This window comes from Argopecten irradians, chromosome 7 (assembly GCF_041381155.1).
Source record: "Argopecten irradians isolate NY chromosome 7, Ai_NY, whole genome shotgun sequence".
Classification (NCBI taxonomy): domain Eukaryota; kingdom Metazoa; phylum Mollusca; class Bivalvia; order Pectinida; family Pectinidae; genus Argopecten; species Argopecten irradians.
In genome coordinates, this window is record NC_091140.1 from 17,675,046 (window position 1) to 17,694,065 (window position 19,020).

At 35.6% G+C, this 19,020-nt stretch overlaps 1 protein-coding gene across 2 annotated transcripts in view; it reads left to right on the forward strand.

Annotated features, from left to right (window-relative positions):
* Window positions 1–413: 413 nt before the first annotated feature.
* Window positions 414–19,020, forward strand: part of LOC138327737 (serine/arginine repetitive matrix protein 2-like) — a 141,223-nt gene continuing 122,616 nt past the window's right edge. The window contains exon 1 of one of the 2 annotated variants that reach the window (XM_069274074.1): window positions 414–2,898. In XM_069274074.1, the coding sequence (XP_069130175.1) occupies window positions 461–2,898 (2,438 nt within the window). In that variant the 5' untranslated portion in view covers window positions 414–460. The remainder of the gene's footprint in view (window positions 2,899–19,020) is intronic. The other variant, XM_069274075.1, reaches the window with a different exon arrangement.

The following is a 19,020-nucleotide window of genomic DNA, read 5'->3' on the forward strand; positions in this document are numbered from 1 at the left end:
TTAAAGTCTGAACCGGAGTAAATTAATCTTCAGAATTCTGTTACACAAAAAGTGGGATATTTCAGCGGTATAATTTGGAGGAGATATGATAGACTTACGGGACAAGATTTAACAATGCTTGCTTGTTTAGTGACAATGTGAGTCGTTTAAGGAAAGAATCATTCACCATTTTGTCTGTATAAGGATAGCATTAGAGTTCACAAACCTATAATTTTGAGAGAATATTGAAAGATTGTCCATACTTCATAATGTATCCCAAGGATCAGTAATCAGAAAAACGGTGGTGTATGGATGTGCTATCTAGACAATTTAATAGAGTTTGATAAAGAAAGAACTTCCCCAAGAAAATTTCTGGATATTCAACTACAAGGAGTATTTCTATAAGAAGATAATTCAAATTGTGATGTTTCCATTTGAAATGATAACTGAAACTTTGTTTCAAAATGTGTTTTGAAAGTGTATGACCACAATGACTAGTAATAGCTGGTCCAGAACTGGTTCCCCGTGGAGTCCACTGTCTCCAGACGCCCCCAGGACCGCCATGGGCGGCCGGGAATCACCCTGGGGGCGTGTCTCAACCCCCACCCCTAGAGGACCAATAAGAAGTACAAGTATGGATGCATCACCTCAGGATTCATTGTCTGCTCGGTGGGCAAGTTCAAGGTCACTTAGTGATAGTGGTCAAGGACTTCCAAGGTCTGGAAGGTCGTCTCCATGGCGAGAGTCTGGGAGTCCTGTTCGAAGCCCAGAAGGGACTGGGATGTTATTGGACAGTAAATCATTGAGAGGAAGTCGTGAGTCAGTGACCGACAGTAGAAGTTTGAGGGGTAGTAGAGAATCCTTGTTTAGGCCCCATACTTCCACCCCTAGAAGTGAATTTATGATCACCCACCGGGGCCGATCCCCATTTAGGGGACAGGGGAATGGAGCGGCCCCCTCCTGGAAGGATCGTAGTTTGCCAAGGCCAGGGACTGTTAGTAGTCATAGGAGTAGATTTGAAGGCCCAGTTAAGGGACAGGTGGGTTCAGATGGACCAGAGGTGAATAAGGATATTGCTCCAAGTGAGAGGGATACTGTGTCAAAGCCAGGACAAGACTCAGGGTCAAAGGAACAGAAAGTTCATTCTCCATCGAAAGATCAGGAAGTTGTCCGAACAAGCTGGCCAGATGCTTCCACCAGGGGGCATGCTACTGTTGCTCCATGGCGTGCTCACTCGATTCTTGTCAGTCAGAAAGGTCAAGGTCAACCATCATCATGGAGGGGTCAGTCTCCAACTCATCAAACAGAACACCAAGGTCAAGATCATGTCCCAGTTATTGCCGAGAAGTCAGCTAGTCAAGGTCCAAGTCGTTCATCATCTCCATGGAGAGGTAGTCAAGGCAGTTTGATGCAAACTGAGCAGAAAATACATGGTAGTCTTTCCTCTCCATCGAGGGGCAGCAGTGAACAATCTAGTCATTCAGATCAGAAAGGTGCAGCTAGACCTTCCTCACTTTTACTGGACTTTTCTTCTTTAGGGAGTCGATCTTCATCACCTATGAGGGGCCATTCCCCTTCTAGCTCAATACCAGATGGTCATGCATCGTCGCCTTGGAGAGGTCAGTCTCCCTCACATGGCATGGAGACTAGAAAAGTTCATAGTAGACCGTTGTCACCAATGATAGGTCACTCTCCTTCAAGCTCGATTCAAGAAGGTCACAAAGGTCAAGAGGTCAATCATAGTCGTCCATCATCTCCTTGGCGGGGTCATTCTCCATCAGGGACAATGTTTCAGCTGGAAATGCAGAGGAAGAAGACTGCGTCCCCTTTTAGAGCACACGAAAATGGTCCTATGAAAGCTGATGCACAATTATTAGGAGATCATGAGGTCAAAGGTAAAAAAAGACCAGAATCACCTGGTGTATCTAAATTACAAGACACTGGAAATAAAAGAAGAATTATAATCACATCTAACAGGCAAAGAACTGGACGGGAGTCTCCATCTACTGCTATTGAGAATAATGACAGAGGTCGAAAGAATTTGTCACCAAATGTTAAGTCTGAATCTCCTCTTAGAAGTTCCTTAGATATGTCGGCTCATAAAAGGTTAGCATCACCTCATCAAAACCAGGATCACAATATTTCTCACAAAACTGGTCCACAGTTACACCATGGTGGTTATAACGTACCTAGATCTGAAACTGACAATAGTCAAGATAAAATGGAAGTGGATGAAACTGGCGCTGGACAGAATGGTTCTCAAATGACAGTAGAACCCCTTGGTTCTATATCGGATCAGCATATTTCTAGATCCAGAATTCCGCAATCAGTGAGTGGTAATGGTCAAAATATGTCTAAAGATGCTGAGGATGTGTCTACTCGCTCTAGGTCTAGGAATGGTCGGGAAAGTCCCAGAACTGTTACGGCTAGCAGTAAGGAAGGTAACAGAACTGGAATGGACTCGAGTGGTCGACATACTCCAAGGTCCAGAAGTGGTCAAAATAGTCCCAGATCTGTTATTGCAAGCGGCAAGGATGTTCCTAGGAATAGATCAGAGGAAAATGGACAATACACACCAAGGTCAAGAAGTGTTCAAAATAGATTTCAGATACAAAGTCCGAGATCTCGCATTCAAAGTCCGAGATCTCAGATTCAAAGTCCAACATCTCAGATTCAAAGTTCGACATCTCAGGTTCCTAGATCTATTGATCAAGCCAAAACTGAACAAGAGACATCACCTGAGGTAAAAAGTTTACCAAAAACTGAATTAGAGCCTCATTATGACTCTTCAAAGTCTTGCCCTGGATCTCCGAAGGCAGAGCATGACTCTGTCGTACAAAAACCAGTGATCATGTCACGGCAGCTGTCCTCGGAGAGTAGGAGTCGATCTAGCTGGTCAGGGATACCTCAGTTTGCTTGGTAAGTTTGGTGTGAAAATGTGAAGGGAGGTAACTCTATATCAGTTTGAAGATGTATGAGGAGGTTAATCTTTGTTGGTGTGAAGATGCAGTGGGAGGCCATTGTATGCTTATGACCTACTTTTTGTGTCAAATACAGTTTGATGTGAAGCCGTATTGGTTTAACAATATACTTAGTCTTCATTTTTAAGATTTTGCCTCAGCATTGTGAGTTTGAAACCCATGTGAAACATTTTGCATGTAAAAACTGAAGGTTGAGAATTTCTTCAAGTACACTGGCTTGATACAGACTCCTTCATCTGGCATGTCCTTAAATGACACTTGCTTAGTTTATAAGGCATACAAAATAAAACCAACTTAAAATTGATTTGAAATAGTGAGCTAACACATAAAGAATGTAAAAGGCTAAGTAGAATTTTAAATTTCATATAAATAAAAGTTATCCAAGATCTGCTGATGGATTATCGAGATATTGACTGAGGATGCAGGGAAGTATAAGTAGAAAAGGGGTGAGATAGTGTAGCAATTAGCCAGGGCTTATAGTATTATCGTTAGTATGGATTTCTGCTCAAATGTACAGCACTCCAGGCTGCCTAGGCTTCAACAGATTATTGAGTTATAGACAAATTCTTATCTCCAACCCCATAAATGTAAATAAATCACACACAAAAAACTGAAATAGAAGTGCCTGACTTAAAAAGGTGGACCATTTGATGGGTTTTTACCAGATTTAAACTGTCACAGTCTACATTATTGTTTCTCTAAGCAGGTTGTAACTCATTGTTGGCTTTACTCATCAACAGAAATATGTTCTTCCTGAATGTTGATATTGTCACAGTGATTATTTGTCTGTCTTGATCTTGTTGTTTTTTTATGATTCTTATTATAGAATTATTTAGGATAATTAAAAATTTGTTCTTTACATATTCGACCCAATAATTGAGTGCCCTGTCCCTATAAGCACCACTCCCTCTTTTTTTAGGTCTAAATTTGATTTCCATTGACATGAATACATTCTAAAACTTTATAAAAAACCATGTAGATTTCTCTGTATGTCTTTTTTTTAATTGATTAATTACTATAAATTAAAAAGGAAAATGTCCTACAATTAAGCTGCAATAGACAGCTGGGATCTGGATGAGACAAGAGTCAGTATAAACAGACTATAATGTACTTGTTTTTCCAACCAAAATTTTCACTATACATTCATGTACTTTTAACTTGAAGATTTAGCCTGATTCCACCTAATTTGAATTTACAAGGTTTTACTGTATTGCCAACATCAGGGTAAAAAAGAGCAGTAGATAATGAAACATTGGCGGTGATGACTTGTGTATGTCCTGACAGTGTATTCACCTCGTAGAACCACTGACCACTTAATGTCTGTAGAATCATCTCACCTGGAGATAATGAGGGAAAGGGCAGGTGTTTCCACAGTAATTGATTACAGGTACGCTCTAATATACAGGTGACCAGACACCAAATTAAAAGTCTGGTCATACAGCGTTGGCCAGATATGGATAATGACCGTCATTTCCTTGGTCAGACATGTAAATGAAGTGCCATTATCATGATAAAAAAATTGTCTATTGTATACCTGGATAAAAAACTTAGTAACGATTAGGGAGACAAGGTTACTATATACATTAAGGGCCTGTAACCTTGACAATGGGATGACCCCTAATTACAGCTAATAAATCCCACAAGGCTGAACTGGGCCTATTCTACACTTGTATGCTTCTTGACAGATTCTTATCTATGTAAGATTGGTATCTGATGAAACGGGAAAAAAAGAGAGAAAAAATGAAATAGTGTCAACTCTTCTCTTGAGAATACCAAGTTTTAAAGTAAGTTTTAGCTGTATTTTGAAGTTATTGTGTCTCTTTTTCAAAAGGTTTAAGTACAATATAATGCTGTATTTGATTTTCATAAGGTTTTAGATTAATATATCATGCACAATGGGACATTGTATTGTTATTCCTAGCTTAATGAGTTGGGGGGAGGTATGTTGATATTAACAGCCAAGATCATTTAAGGATATACTAGGTTTGGAAATATAGGAAAGCCAGAGTACCTGGAGAAAAAACACTTACCGCATAGGTTTGAAACACGGAACCCATGCCAGAGGTGGAGGGCTTATGGTATAATGTATTATCATTGGACATTTTCACCACCCAGCCAACCCGGATCAACTCGGCCAGTGCTACCCCAGCTAAGGGTTTGTACCATTTTTGTACCAGGTATTTATCTTTTTTCTTTGCTGTAGGGATTGATTTCTAAACAGAATGTAATCAAACTTCAAAATTGATCGCTTAATAGAATACCTCAATGTGAGAAGTACCTGACTGGAATGGTCTTTATGACCCTGTGATCTTTAGTAATACGTTATTACCAAGTGAAAATGAGAGTTTTTGTTAAGGATCCTGGTGTCGTTTGTTGTTATGTAATTACAGGAGAATCTATAAATACCTGTCAATTGTTGGTTTCTTACACCAATCAAACATGAAAAGCAGGACCATGCATTGGTCTGCTTTTATGTGAGGAGAAGGTTGTATACTGTTGAGGAGTCAGGTCTTTGATGGTGGCCAGAAGTCGATCTCCGGGGTGTCGTATTACACGCCACCACAGGGCCACCACAGAGGAAATTGATTTCTTTTAGACAATTTTTTCACCTCTCCATTGTTTGAAGTTTCCAATTAAGGTCATGTTAAAATATACATGTATTGGTTCCGCAATAAAAGGCTTTGATCAGTACAGGTGATTTATACGTTTACATAGCCGTCAATATCAGTATTAATTAGCCTTCAGCATAACTGTTGATATTCAGTCATTTGTGGATATGTTGTGTATTCCATAACTGATTCTATTCGCTACTCATGGTGCTATCATCAAATCATATTTGGGTTCTAATACAGGTCAAAGTGGAAAGTTTAAAGGTCGTACTTCACCTTTTCTTTATTTATCAAGGTCATATGTTTTTAAAGGCTTTGACACTCTTTTGGAAAACACTAAATATATGTTCTAATTGTCATATACACTATACCCAGTTATAACAAGAAAATAAAGTTAGAGAGGTATTCAATTTTCGCTATTTAAATTTCTGGAATAATTTTGTGATCACAACAGTTGTCCAGTAACATATCATCCCCACAAAAATATCTGGTTCAGGTTTATACGGTACATGTATTGAGTCTGATAGGTCCAGAGGGCCTGTATCACTCACCTTCCTTGATTAATAAGGTACCTTCCATCCTTAAGTCAATGCATTACCTGTAAGTAAGGTGTATACTGACATTGTCGACCTCAGAACTCTGAGGAGTTTGGTTAAGTTACTTCCATTGATTAACTACATGTACCTGTTAGCCTTCAAAATTTACATATGGTAACTAGTGTAATCGATATGTCATATAATCTAAACCAAGGCCTGGGAGTATTCCTTTACCCGAGGTAGAAGTTTTATCCTATATTCCTTTCAAATTCTTTGCCATTAATGGTTTTGATGACACTAAAAGAGAATTGACAGATAAAGCAGTTTATTTATCAGACAATGGTTCAAAAGTGAAATATTTTTTCATTAATCATCAATTTTAATTATCTGAACATCAACATTTTATAAATGCATGGATTTATTTAAACTTAGGTGAATATTTGGGGTATGAGACTTTTGTTGGTGCTTGCAAATGGTGCCAGTTGTTATGGTTCTTTTTGATAGTGAGAAATAGTCTGGTCTGAACTTACAAGCAAGCATCTGTAATTTACCAGGCGGTATGTAGCCATGCCTCATGCTCGCACTTACATGTGTACATATTCAATTTCGCAGCGAATGACGTTGCATATGTAATGCAAAATGAAAAGTCACAAGTTATTTGATTGATAGTATGTTGGTGAACAGTCAAATAAGGGACGAAAGGTCACTTTTTGTTTCATTCAGATATTTGCTCTTTTGAGATCATGAATTGCTATTTCATTATAATTTATAACTATAAACCTTTAATTACTATTGTATATAAAGTTGAATGAGTATAATTATGACTGAGGATTGTGTCACGTGTGGAATTCTTGGTTCAAAATACTGACCTTCACATGACCATTTGTAGCCAATGAGAATTGAGATATGTATTAAGTGTGTCGCTGTACGCTGTATGGTGGCAGGTTTAATGTTGATTAATCTAGATTTTAAGTTATATTAACACCTGATGAATTTTATGTTGAATCTAAATATATGTTTACCTTCCTTTCTATAATTGTGTTAATAACTTAAATTAATTTGGATTGTATATTATATCAGCAGGAAGTTGTTGACATTTTGAATCCAAATTTAACGAAAAATGTAATTAAAAAATCAACAGAGTAAGTTATAGATGATTGATGATATTTTATTGTAAAGTGCGTACCTTTGATTGCTATGTCAGGAATTACAACTTTCACGTCATCATAAATCATTTTACCCGTTGTCAAATATTGTCATTTATTGAAAACATTAAAAAATGCTGTCAAAATTTATCGCTTATGTAAGGAATCGGTGTCAATCTTACTGAAACCATTAAAAACAAGCTGTCAGGCATAATCGTTGAAATTTCATCAACAGAGTATTTTGTGTCAAAATTCATAATAAAATTACTTGTATTGGCATCATTGAAGCTGTTAAGAATTTTACACTCAAATGCTTCTGAATTGGATAAATACTTGACACGGATAAGTCTACTGTCGACAGAAATACAAGGATATCTTCCAATCAGCACCATGGTTCATCAACTGCAGCTTGTTCAAAACTATACATGCATGTTATTTTGTCAAATTTGTGCTTTTGTTCAATTTCTGAGTGTTTGTTAAAAACAATTTTTTCAAAATTATTTATTTTTCTAAATTACCACAGTCTCTGTCAGTACTATGCCTAGTATGCCCTCTGTGGATGTATATCATTTAACATATTGGTTTGTGTAAATATTTCAGTCTGTCATTAAATTCACTATTTGAAAAAATTATTGTAAATCATTTTGCTTGACTTTTCAATCATTTATTGAAAACATGAACAATGGATCTGAATGTTTCTTCAGTGTTCAATAAAAATGGAGGGGGGGGGGGGAAACGAAAAAATGACTATATGAAGTGGCTGAGATGTTTATATATATATTATTCCTTGACCTTATAAGATATATTCCCCACCACTAAAATGGTTAAGATCAAGGTGTTTCGAAAATTTATTACTACTAGCTAGCCCTCCAACTCTGAGTTTGAAGGTCCAAAAACATTGTCTGGGCCGTTGCCATGGACTGACTGTAGGTTGATGGTTTTCTTCAGGTACCTTTTTCCTTTTCCTAAGCTTAACATGTCCTTAAAGGAATATTATTAAGATGTAAAACAAAATAAACACATTAATATTCTTACATTTTAACAGCAGTCGATAAATTAAACCAAACAAAAATATATATATATCTCGGTTCAAATTCAACACTCACTTCTATGATCTAGATCTTTACAGCTAATTTTTATGTTGACCTGACTGATATTGTTACAGTATAGAGTAGGTTATCCTTTAGATATGATATACAAGTGTCCTGTTTTACCCTGTTACGTTTCTCCCTGTTACTAATTTGACTTATTGTAACAGGATGCGCTAGTCAAGCATGTAAAATTTATGAGAGATGAGGTAACAAACTAATCCATATATCTAACTGTCACATGTCAGTATTCCTTATATAGGCACATAACTTTGTTCTACAGATAAGATATATAGTTTTGATGATAACCTCTGTATTTGATAGATAGTATTTATAAACGATATTGTCCTGACTTGATTTCATCCACCCAAAGTTCTGATGTTTATTTGGCATTTGACTCGATGTGAAATACAGTAAAAGTGAAACTCAATGAGGAAATATTTGTATTGTGTTCTGAAATGTATCCAACATTTTTTTTCGTCTGGAAGGTGAACCCCCCTTTTTTTTTTCGTCTGGAAGGTGGTTCTAAACAGACCTTGGTTCTAACACTAGGTTATCTCTCCTTAGTTCTAACACTAGGTTACCTCCCCTTATTCTACCACTAGGTTATCCCATAGCTCTAACTCTAGCTATGTTTTCCCTTTAGTTCTAACACTAGATTATCTCCCCTTAGTTTGAATTAGAGAATATGACATACAATATGTATTGAATACTTGTTATGTCTGGATAGTGAATGACATTTAATCTAACATTAGGTTATCTCCCCTTAGTTTGATTGATAATCTGACATACAATGTGTTCCAACGTTGTCTTGTCTACTGTGCTTAAGAAGGTGATCAGATGCACAAAGAAATACTCTGAAACAACTTTTCAATATATGCACCATTCAATGATTTATGTAAACAATTTGCTCGCATTGACCATTTCATGATAAGCCCAAGTGAACAGCTAGCTCATTACAAAAGGTTTATAACACACGAGGAGGCTTCCATAACAACTGAAATGAATGGATCAATACCAACAATACTATTTAATGTTACAGTATTCATAGGAAGTAATAAAAGGCTATTACCTCGAAAATCATTCTACTATTGTTCATATGTTCATGAATAAAAAAATCAATCCAAACTTATTGTAACGTTCAATCCTTAATGATTTCCATGACTTCCTGTTGTTTTCATTGATGGTCTAGATACGTGCCCCTAAATCACATAAAGTCGTCTGTCAATACATCAATAATCAGGAGCAGATTTAGGGATGCTGAACTTTGAATGCCTCTAGAAGTGATTTATTTGAAACAGACTATAGTTTATTGATCTGACTTTAATAGGATATAGACTATAAGGCTTTCTCAGGTGATAGTAATGCTGATATATAGGAAGTGGTGCCAGCAGTCCAAGTTTGTTTTTGAGTTCACCTTTCTATGATGTCATAGACAACACTATCATTTCCAGGCATGCTCAGTGGCTATCTTTACCTGGATGCATAACAGTGTTGTCAGTGTACTAACGAGTCTATGTTACCTGTGTCATACCTGGTCATTCAAACAGGTGAGAAATGATAAACTGTTCTTCAAATTTCCCTCTCACTTCTGATATGACAGTGAAACAGCGGTTCTGCTAACTGTACAGGCAGACTACATACCTGGTGCTGATCTACATGAACGAGTTTATACCTATATATGTGTGTCGCTTTGTGTACATATAGTAACATGTGATTCTCTGTAGCGTGACTGATATACATACTGTGTACTTTCACATTTGACGAAAGGCGACATTCCTTACTTACTACCTGCTTTTAGATAATATATAGGTAAGTTGTGTTTTATATGTACATGGCAATAAGCTCTAAACAAATACATAGCAATTGTATATGTACAGATGAAATGCTTATATTCAGTATTATGTCATTGATGGTGTGTATATGACTGTGATCAACGTACACCCCTCCCACCCAATATTGGTTCATATTTACACTGTCCATTGATCCCATTATTCCATATCTTATTCTTCCTTATCAGGCTATAAAGTTGTGATACAAGGATATTTTAACAATTTTATTATTGCAGGCAATATGGATATGTTATTCCTTATGAAGCGTTGGAAAGCTATCCATATGGACAATGTATGGTTATTCCATATGAGGCAATTATATGATGTCCACTTTACCATAAGGGAAATTTCATGGCTATATGAGGCAATGTATGGCACTAACTATTCCATATGTGAAATTTCATGGCTATATGAGGCAATGTATGGCACTAACTATTCCATATGGGAAATTTCATGGCTATATGAGGCAATGTATGGCACTAACTATTCCATATGGGAAATTTCATGGCTATATGAGGCAATGTATGGCACTAACTATTCCATATGGGAAATTTCATGGCTATATGAGGCAATGTATGGCACTAACTATTCCATATGGGAAATTTCATGGCTATATGAGGCAATGTATGGCACTAACTATTCCATATGGGAAATTTCATGGCTATATGAGGCAATGTATGGCACTAACTATTCCATATGGGAAATTTCATGGCTATATGAGGCAATGTATGGCACTGAAGCAATGTGTTTGTATGTGAAATTTCATGGCTATATGAGGCAATGTATGGCACTAACTATTCTATATGTGAAATTTCATGGCTATATGAGTCAATGTATGGCACTAACTCTTCCATATGTGAAATTTCATGGCTATATGAGGCAATGTATGGCACTAACTATTCCATATGTGAAATTTCATGGCTATATGAGTCAATGTATGGCACTAACTCTTCCATATGTGAAATTTCATGGCTATATGAGGCAATGTAGTAGGGGAAAGAAACTTCTACTATTATAGACTTTGGTGTGTCTCTGCCAGGGGACAGAACTCAGAGCCTTCCTCACAGGGGCCAAAAGTGAGGCGGTGCCAAACGAGGCATTAGGAAAGATGAAGTCAGTTAGGAAGAAGAGAAAAGATAAGATCCTAAATTTAGTTGCCTTATACGATCATGACATAGGGGCAGCAGGTACAATTCTATTGCCCTACTGACAGGGTGGCTGAAGCAATGTATTGCAATCACTATTCCATATTGGAAAATCTATGCCTATATGAGGCATGTATGGCACCAAGGAAATGTATGGCACACACTATTCCATGTGGGAAAATGAATTGTTATATGAGGCAATGTATGGCACACACTATTCCGTATGGGAAAATATATGGCTATATGAGGCAATGTATTGCATACACTATTTCATTTGGGAAAACGCATGGCTATATGAGGCAATGTATGTGACTATTATGTATGGGGCAATGCATGTTTAATCCATATGTGGCAATGGGTTGCTAGTCCATATAAGGCAATGTATAGCTATTCAATATAAGGCTATGTATAGCTATTCCGTATGAGGCAGTATATGGCCATTCCATTTAAGGCAATGCATGGCTGTTCCATATAATGAGCTGCATGGCCATTCCATATAAAGGCAATGCATGACTATATTCTATATGGGACAATGAATGACCATTTCATATAAGGCAATGCATGGCCATTCCATATAAGGCAATGCATGACTATTCTATATGGCCAATAAATGGCTATAATGTCTTGTAGGGAAATGAAGATTTTCCAAAGATGTCTTGCTATCAGCTTTACATATACATGTTATTATGATATTTGTAGCATGTGTGAACAGTTGCCATAGAGATACTGTCATTTCATACAATAACTTCCATAGGTCAGGGGTATATATTGTATCAACATGTCATTGATATGCAGTTCTGTTTTATCAATCTATGTTCCAACATATTCCTTCTACTTGCTAAGATATGAGGATGATGTACTATAATTAATTGATTTTACAAATGATGTAAAATTTTCACTCTGCATATATATAGATCTGCGAGCAAGTTCAAATTTAAGAAAAAGAAGATATGGAAATAAACACATCTGTCAGTGACTTTAACAGATCCAATTTCTTCTTTTACTCCCTTCATTTTAGCTGATTTATCTATTGAATTTGTCCCCCCTAATAAAACTGCTGTTACTAATGTGTCTCTCCCCTCCCACCCCTGATCCAAATCTATCGTAATTATTACTTATATACCATGTACACTATTTATTCCCATTTCATAAAATTCCATCAAATTAACACACTTTTAAAAACCTGATTCCTCATGCATAAAGTCTATACAAATAGATAAAAATGAACTGTTTAGGTATATTTAATCAATATAATAAACTGATTTGTCTGGCGGCCTGGATTTGTTATCAGTTGAATATTCATGAGACAGCGGCTCTCGTAATGAGACATCAGATTTTAGTCTTTTATTTAATTATATCTTTATAAACATTTTCAGTGCAGGGATACTTGCAAATATATTGATGCAGTTTTTTTGGCTTAAATCACAGGTTAAAGATAAGTGGGAAATTATTCATGTGTTCAGTGCTGAAACTGATGAAATTTTTAGATTGCTCTTTAGTCAGTCAGAAAGAATTAGAATATTTTGCTATATTGTGAAAAATTTAAGAAGCAGTCTTGTATGCGACAGCTGTATGCCATTGCGATGAGGAATGTGAAGCAACAGATGTTATACGTCTTTAAGTCTAACGTTTATCATAGCATCCACATCCTGTCACACGTGGCCGTCAGTTCAATTGTAAGGAATTCATTGATTATTTTTTCTGTCCACAAATATTTCATGTACAACTTGTAACAAAGGGAGATAATCAAGAATTTAATTGATTGTAACTAGGGAGGAATACTGAAATCCTTATTTGAAGAATTTGTAGCAAGGAGGAATACTGAGTTCCTTATTTGAAGAATTTGTAGCAAAATAAGATGATCAGGCTCATTATTGAAAAAAATATGGCAAGGGGAGATAATCAGGATGTTACTTTTAGAAATGTAGCCAAGGGAGATAATTAGGAATTTGCTAAAGAAGTTGGTAATATTTATTTCCTTCTTCATGGAACAGATTGTTATATTGAAAAAAGGTGGTTTTCCCCCCTCCTCTAATAGCCATACTTAGTACATAATATCTACATGTATTTTTGTTATTGAAGATGCCATGTATTTTGTGTATCGTTTTTTGTAATATATTAATGGCAAATTTCAATTTACCTGGCATAACACTGGTTCTTATATATTTTACTAAATTGCTGCACATGTGATAATTGAGAAGAAGAGCAAATCGCAAACGTCAATTTTTATTCTCAGACATGTAGCTACGACAAATTTTCATATTTCCCCTTTGGCATTTTTATCTGTCGTAGAAATTTCACCATGGATATTGATTTATCTATTCGGATTTGTTAGATACCTGGCAGGTAGGCTGATAAATACTTTACTAATATCAGATTATTCTCAGCCTCTGTTTCACGGCATGGGTCGGCCCGTTTCTGGTATTTGTATCTCTAGTCTCTGAGTCCCTGTCATAACTGATATTTCTTCGACAGAACAATACATGGTAGCTTTACAACGGGAGCTGGTATTAACTTGTCGTTTATACGAACTACTGTGTATCAAATTAATTATCAACCAAATATGAATATATCAGATACTCCGGGTAGCTAATGGGAAACTGGACAAATTGAAAACCCACTCGATGTACTAATACAATACACCATTGTGCGTCTATACAGCCGTGAATGTCGCCTGGCCAGATATTTCAATCAAACATTATGATGTATTAGTAGCACATGAGAAAAGTTCTATGGTAGATATATTGAAATCTGTATGAATGCCGATATAACTTGTATGGCTGTTCATTTTAGGAAGCAATTAAAGGCCTACAATTACTTAGACACACAGGTATATTTGATACAGGTATATATTCTCGTCGTGTCAAATGGACCTTTGTTGTTGTGCTAAGTCAACAAGGGTGGTGAGTACACATTGTTTCGCTATAAATAGAAACAAAAATGTTATCAGGTATCCGATTAATAATGTAAACACCGAGCTAATTCACGTAAGTTACAGATGAAAGATACACACCTACTTGACTTAGCAAATCAATCCTTTGTTGTCGGCGAAATCAGACAATATACGAACAATGTAATAAAATCGTATGATATACCGCGCCACAATTTGTCAAGCAAATTTTTCGGAATATTCCAGAAGTAATGTAGGTAACACTAGGTCTAGATCAAGCTTGATAAATTAGTTGGGTTTGTGTTAAAAACAAACAACAACAAAAATGAATGAACTTGCAATGAAATTCGCCTTTAATGTAATAATTATTTCTGCTCAGTTGGAGTTTTATTGCTTTTTAAAGAGAAACAGTATCAAAGTCCTAGATAAGTACATCTGAAGACCTCATTTTGATTGTTGTCTGCATCTCATGTCAACTAGGTAGATTTTGATAACAAGTAACAATAAAAGGATGGTTTCATTAAGTGATAGTTTTTGTCACCCTTTAGATATTTTTTATGAGGATTTTATCTCAACATTTAGTTGGATGTGTCAGAAATGTTTTTCTATAATCATATGGGGTAGTTATCATGTCCTAAAGATTACTTTAGTTTTGTTTTCCTCTACTGATGAAATATGATTTCAAGTCTGACAGTAGCAGGCTATTTGTATTAATTTTTAATTACAGCCCATCCACTTAGAAACTTGTCAGAGAAGTAAAGAATGCCTCTTCTGGGAGTAGCCTAATAAACATCTGTTTAAAAAATGACATTTTATTGACATATTGAATTTATAACTGCAGGTGTTCCGACAAATATGCGTCAGTCACGTAATAGCCAGGTCCCGAAAAATCAATTTGAGTAATTTCAATCATTTAAACAGCATAGCTTATGTACCGTAATAGATTTATGTCCCTTGATTTTTTTGTAGATGGCAAAAAAAAACATTTTTACAAGGTTCATTTACGATGTAATTTATCACTTTTTCCTTGCCTGATAAAAAACTGACATGTTAAGTATATTAAGAAATGTTTTTTCTATATCAATATTTCATATAGGATATTATATTGGCCGGGCCAGATGACAATTGTGTATGTGGGCTCCACCCACTTATACATGGTTCAGAGATCGGATTCAGATTTGATTGCTGAAATGATCCATTACTAGAAAATTGATGGACAGCTATTATCCTCGTCATAAAGTACATACCTTTTCGGCAGATATTTTCTGATATATGAATTAGGATACATTTGAATTCAGGTAGCAAATTCTCTGGCTCCAAAATGTCCAGGCATAGTGGATCATGAATCGTCTGAAAAATAACAGTCATAAAAGTAGGTTTCATTTCTATATGAAATCAGGTAGCAAATTGACTGGCTCCAAAATGTCCAGGGATCATGTAAGATCACGAAGTGTTTCAAAAATAACAGTAATAATAAAATCATTTTTTTTCCTTTCTGACATTAACTTTAATTTTATGGCTTAGGAACTAGAATAATGCAGGTTTATATCAGTTTGAAACCTTAGCATTATTTAAATAGCTTTTCATATTGCAATTTGTGAAAAAAAGGGAGGATGACTTTTGATTTTGATATCTGTACCTTTGGCAGGTTGATGTTTCCCCAGAATGTTAATATGGCTTTAAGGTCAATGAGATAGAGGCCCTAATTTGCCGCTTCATTTCAAATAACTGTAAGTTTATTGTAGGTTATTTAAATTTGATACCCACATTTATAGAAATTCTGATGACATTTGCATTTTTATCATCACTGTTGACATTTGATGACCTAGTATGAGAAGATATCACATTCCAGTATTCAGGGAAACTTGCCAAATTCATTTCCTTCTCACCCCTATATAGGTGAAGTGGCCCAGACTTCATCATTGGAGGGAGAGTCTAAGTAATCAAATTGGGGAATGCATGTCTTAGCTAACCAAAATGTCACTGTTCGAAGGGATCATAAACCTTTGGTCAGATCTTTTCAGGTTTAGATTTATCATTTCAGTGAAGAGATTGAATGGACACATGACCCACTGTAGAAGTAGTACATCAGAACAGACTGATCTGAAAGATATTCACCTCTTCTAGATTTTGTAGTAACCTATTGCTTTATTGACCTGCTTCTCAACGTTTGACAAGATAATTAGTATGTTCGGTAACCAGATTTGGTTTACAAAAAAATTCCAAGGTTACATGTCCAAAGCAAAAAATTTGGAAACTGTAATCATGGAAGTGTATATTCTGTAATCGAAATATTTTTTTTTTAATCACTAAATTTTCCTAAAAAAGAAACTTTAGTTATTCTGAAAAGAAAATCAAAATTGTGTTGGACACTAAGAAGTGGTCTTACTAAGCAGGTAGTTTTTATACAGAGGTGATGATTACTAAGCAGGTTTTTGACTGTATAGAGAAAACATGTAGAAAAGCAAAGCTGTCAAGAGTTTCTACGTCATTCTTGATAATGTTGTTTGCCATGTCGGCGTTTAGGAAGTAGAGGGCCATACTTGTGTGTTAATTATAGATATGTTTACCTGAAGAAGTGCCTGACATCACCCGGAAATACCTGTACTTCTGGAATTTATCAGGAATCTACAGGTGTAACTTACACTTGGTTAATTAATTAGCCATTAACGAAGCTCTTATGTTTTTATACCTCTTATCAGGCGAGTAGACAGGATGGCAGACATACGTCTTTGGAAGTCTGTCGAAAAGATCAAGGGTTAGCTGATGAATATAGTGTGTATTTATAGCTTTATTAGCACACAGCTAAGTAGAATTAATGAGATTATTATTGTTTAGCATTTCTCTTTTGTTTGCTGTCACACACGTTTTACCATTTTTTAAAATTTTCTTCAAGTTTCTTGTCTCTCGCTGTCAGTTCCTATCAGCTCTCAAGGCATTTATTGTTAAATGTCTACAGTTATACTTTGTGTTTAATGTAATTGAGAAAATTCTAAAATATAAATATTTTATTCTGCTGTATGTTAATTTTCCTTTTAATATATTGATTATTAATCAAGCCTTTGTTTCATTAGTTGACTATCTGAACCATAGACAAATTATCATGATTAAGAAAAGTGGGAGCTATTAAAATAAGTGTAGGGCTAAAGGATCACCCTGTCTAACGTACTTATTAAATTAATGATTTTATTGGAAATTTTATAGCTCCTTCAGTGACAGGTTTCCATGTTTTCTTTACCACTGGCTCATCACTACACAACATTAAACTTCGGAAGCTATGTTGTATCAAGTATGATGGCACTTAATGATCGGTCAGGGCTGTAATTTGTCATCTGTTAACGTCAGTCTCCCGTAAGTGAGCATTATAGGTTTTACCTGTAATTGATGTTTCATCAGCCGTACAGGTAACGCCAGACGACAATCCAAACTCGGATACACACGTTCCTGATCTATAACCGGTGCATGGGCTGATGTGTTTTGATGTCTGCGGTTTATAAATGTTGTTCATACATTTCTACAGAATGACAATATTTCTTATTGGTAGAGGATGGAAAGAAAACATTTATTTGTGTCTATTAAAAGCAGGTACAACAGGAAAATGCACACTTGACATTTATCAACATCAATAAGCCTTGCATGTACAGGAAACATTCCTTCATGTGTTCGATCCAGCGACGCCATTAATGAAAACGCCCTTTTCCAGTGTGATGTAAAAAGGCGGAAAGAATGTTTTTATCAAAGCAAGCAGACATTTCATAGCTTGCATAGATACATTGCTGAAATGGAATTGAACTATCTTAATTCTATTATATAATTCTGTTACTTCTGTTATTTTAATTTTAATTTTAAATTTCTCTTAATCCTTAACTTCTAATGGCAGATTTTGTAAATAGTTCAATATAACTGTTTGATCAATAATATATGAATGTGCATATTTGATGTAATCTTTTATGAATTTTTATGTAATGATCAAAAAGACTTCAAGGTGACAATCTTTTCATGACCATCTGCAGGATCTTAAAACCCTTTTTCGTGACAAACTTTTTCATAACCATGATCAAATAGACTTTTTGGTGACAAACTTTTTCATAACCATGATCTAAAAGATGTTTCAATGACAATTTTCTCATGACCTATAGTTGTTAAAGTGAAGTGGAATCTCATGGTTTTGTATGACATGTAATATTGTATTGTAGAATGTTTGATTGATTCATGGACACTAATAACCATTTTTGTGTTGTAAGTACTGGTGACTGTCAGTCAAATCAAGGTGACCTTGATAGTTACTTGCCTGACCAGGCGATGGGTCATAATGTTGCCTTACCTTCTTCAACAATTTAACCACAAAAAGATATATATGTTTGAGGTGCAACCTGGGGTGCAATCATGCAAGTATACCGACTACAATACAATTTGAGTACTTGTTATGAACCATCTCTAAAGCACTAAATTTAGCAATAAGAGTTAAGTCTATAAGTAGGAACTGAGCAATATGAGATTGAAAAAAGCGATTTAGTTGATTTTTCTCTGCAAATTAAAAATGAATTCACCTTTTGTTCATTGTTAACTAGAATTTACCCAATAAAATATGCCTTTATTGGGACCAGTCCATTCTAAGGTGAGAATTTGGGAATTGTAGACTCGAGAGAACATATGGAGAGAATATATCAGGAGTCATTTATAAATTAGCTGTCAAGTGATCTTAGGCCATTATTCCTTTTTCTAAAAACACATTACAGATGTAAGCTCCCTAAAACCTGTTAACAAAAGCCTGGCTTTTAGAGTAGAATGTGGCTGATATGTAATAAAGGGTCA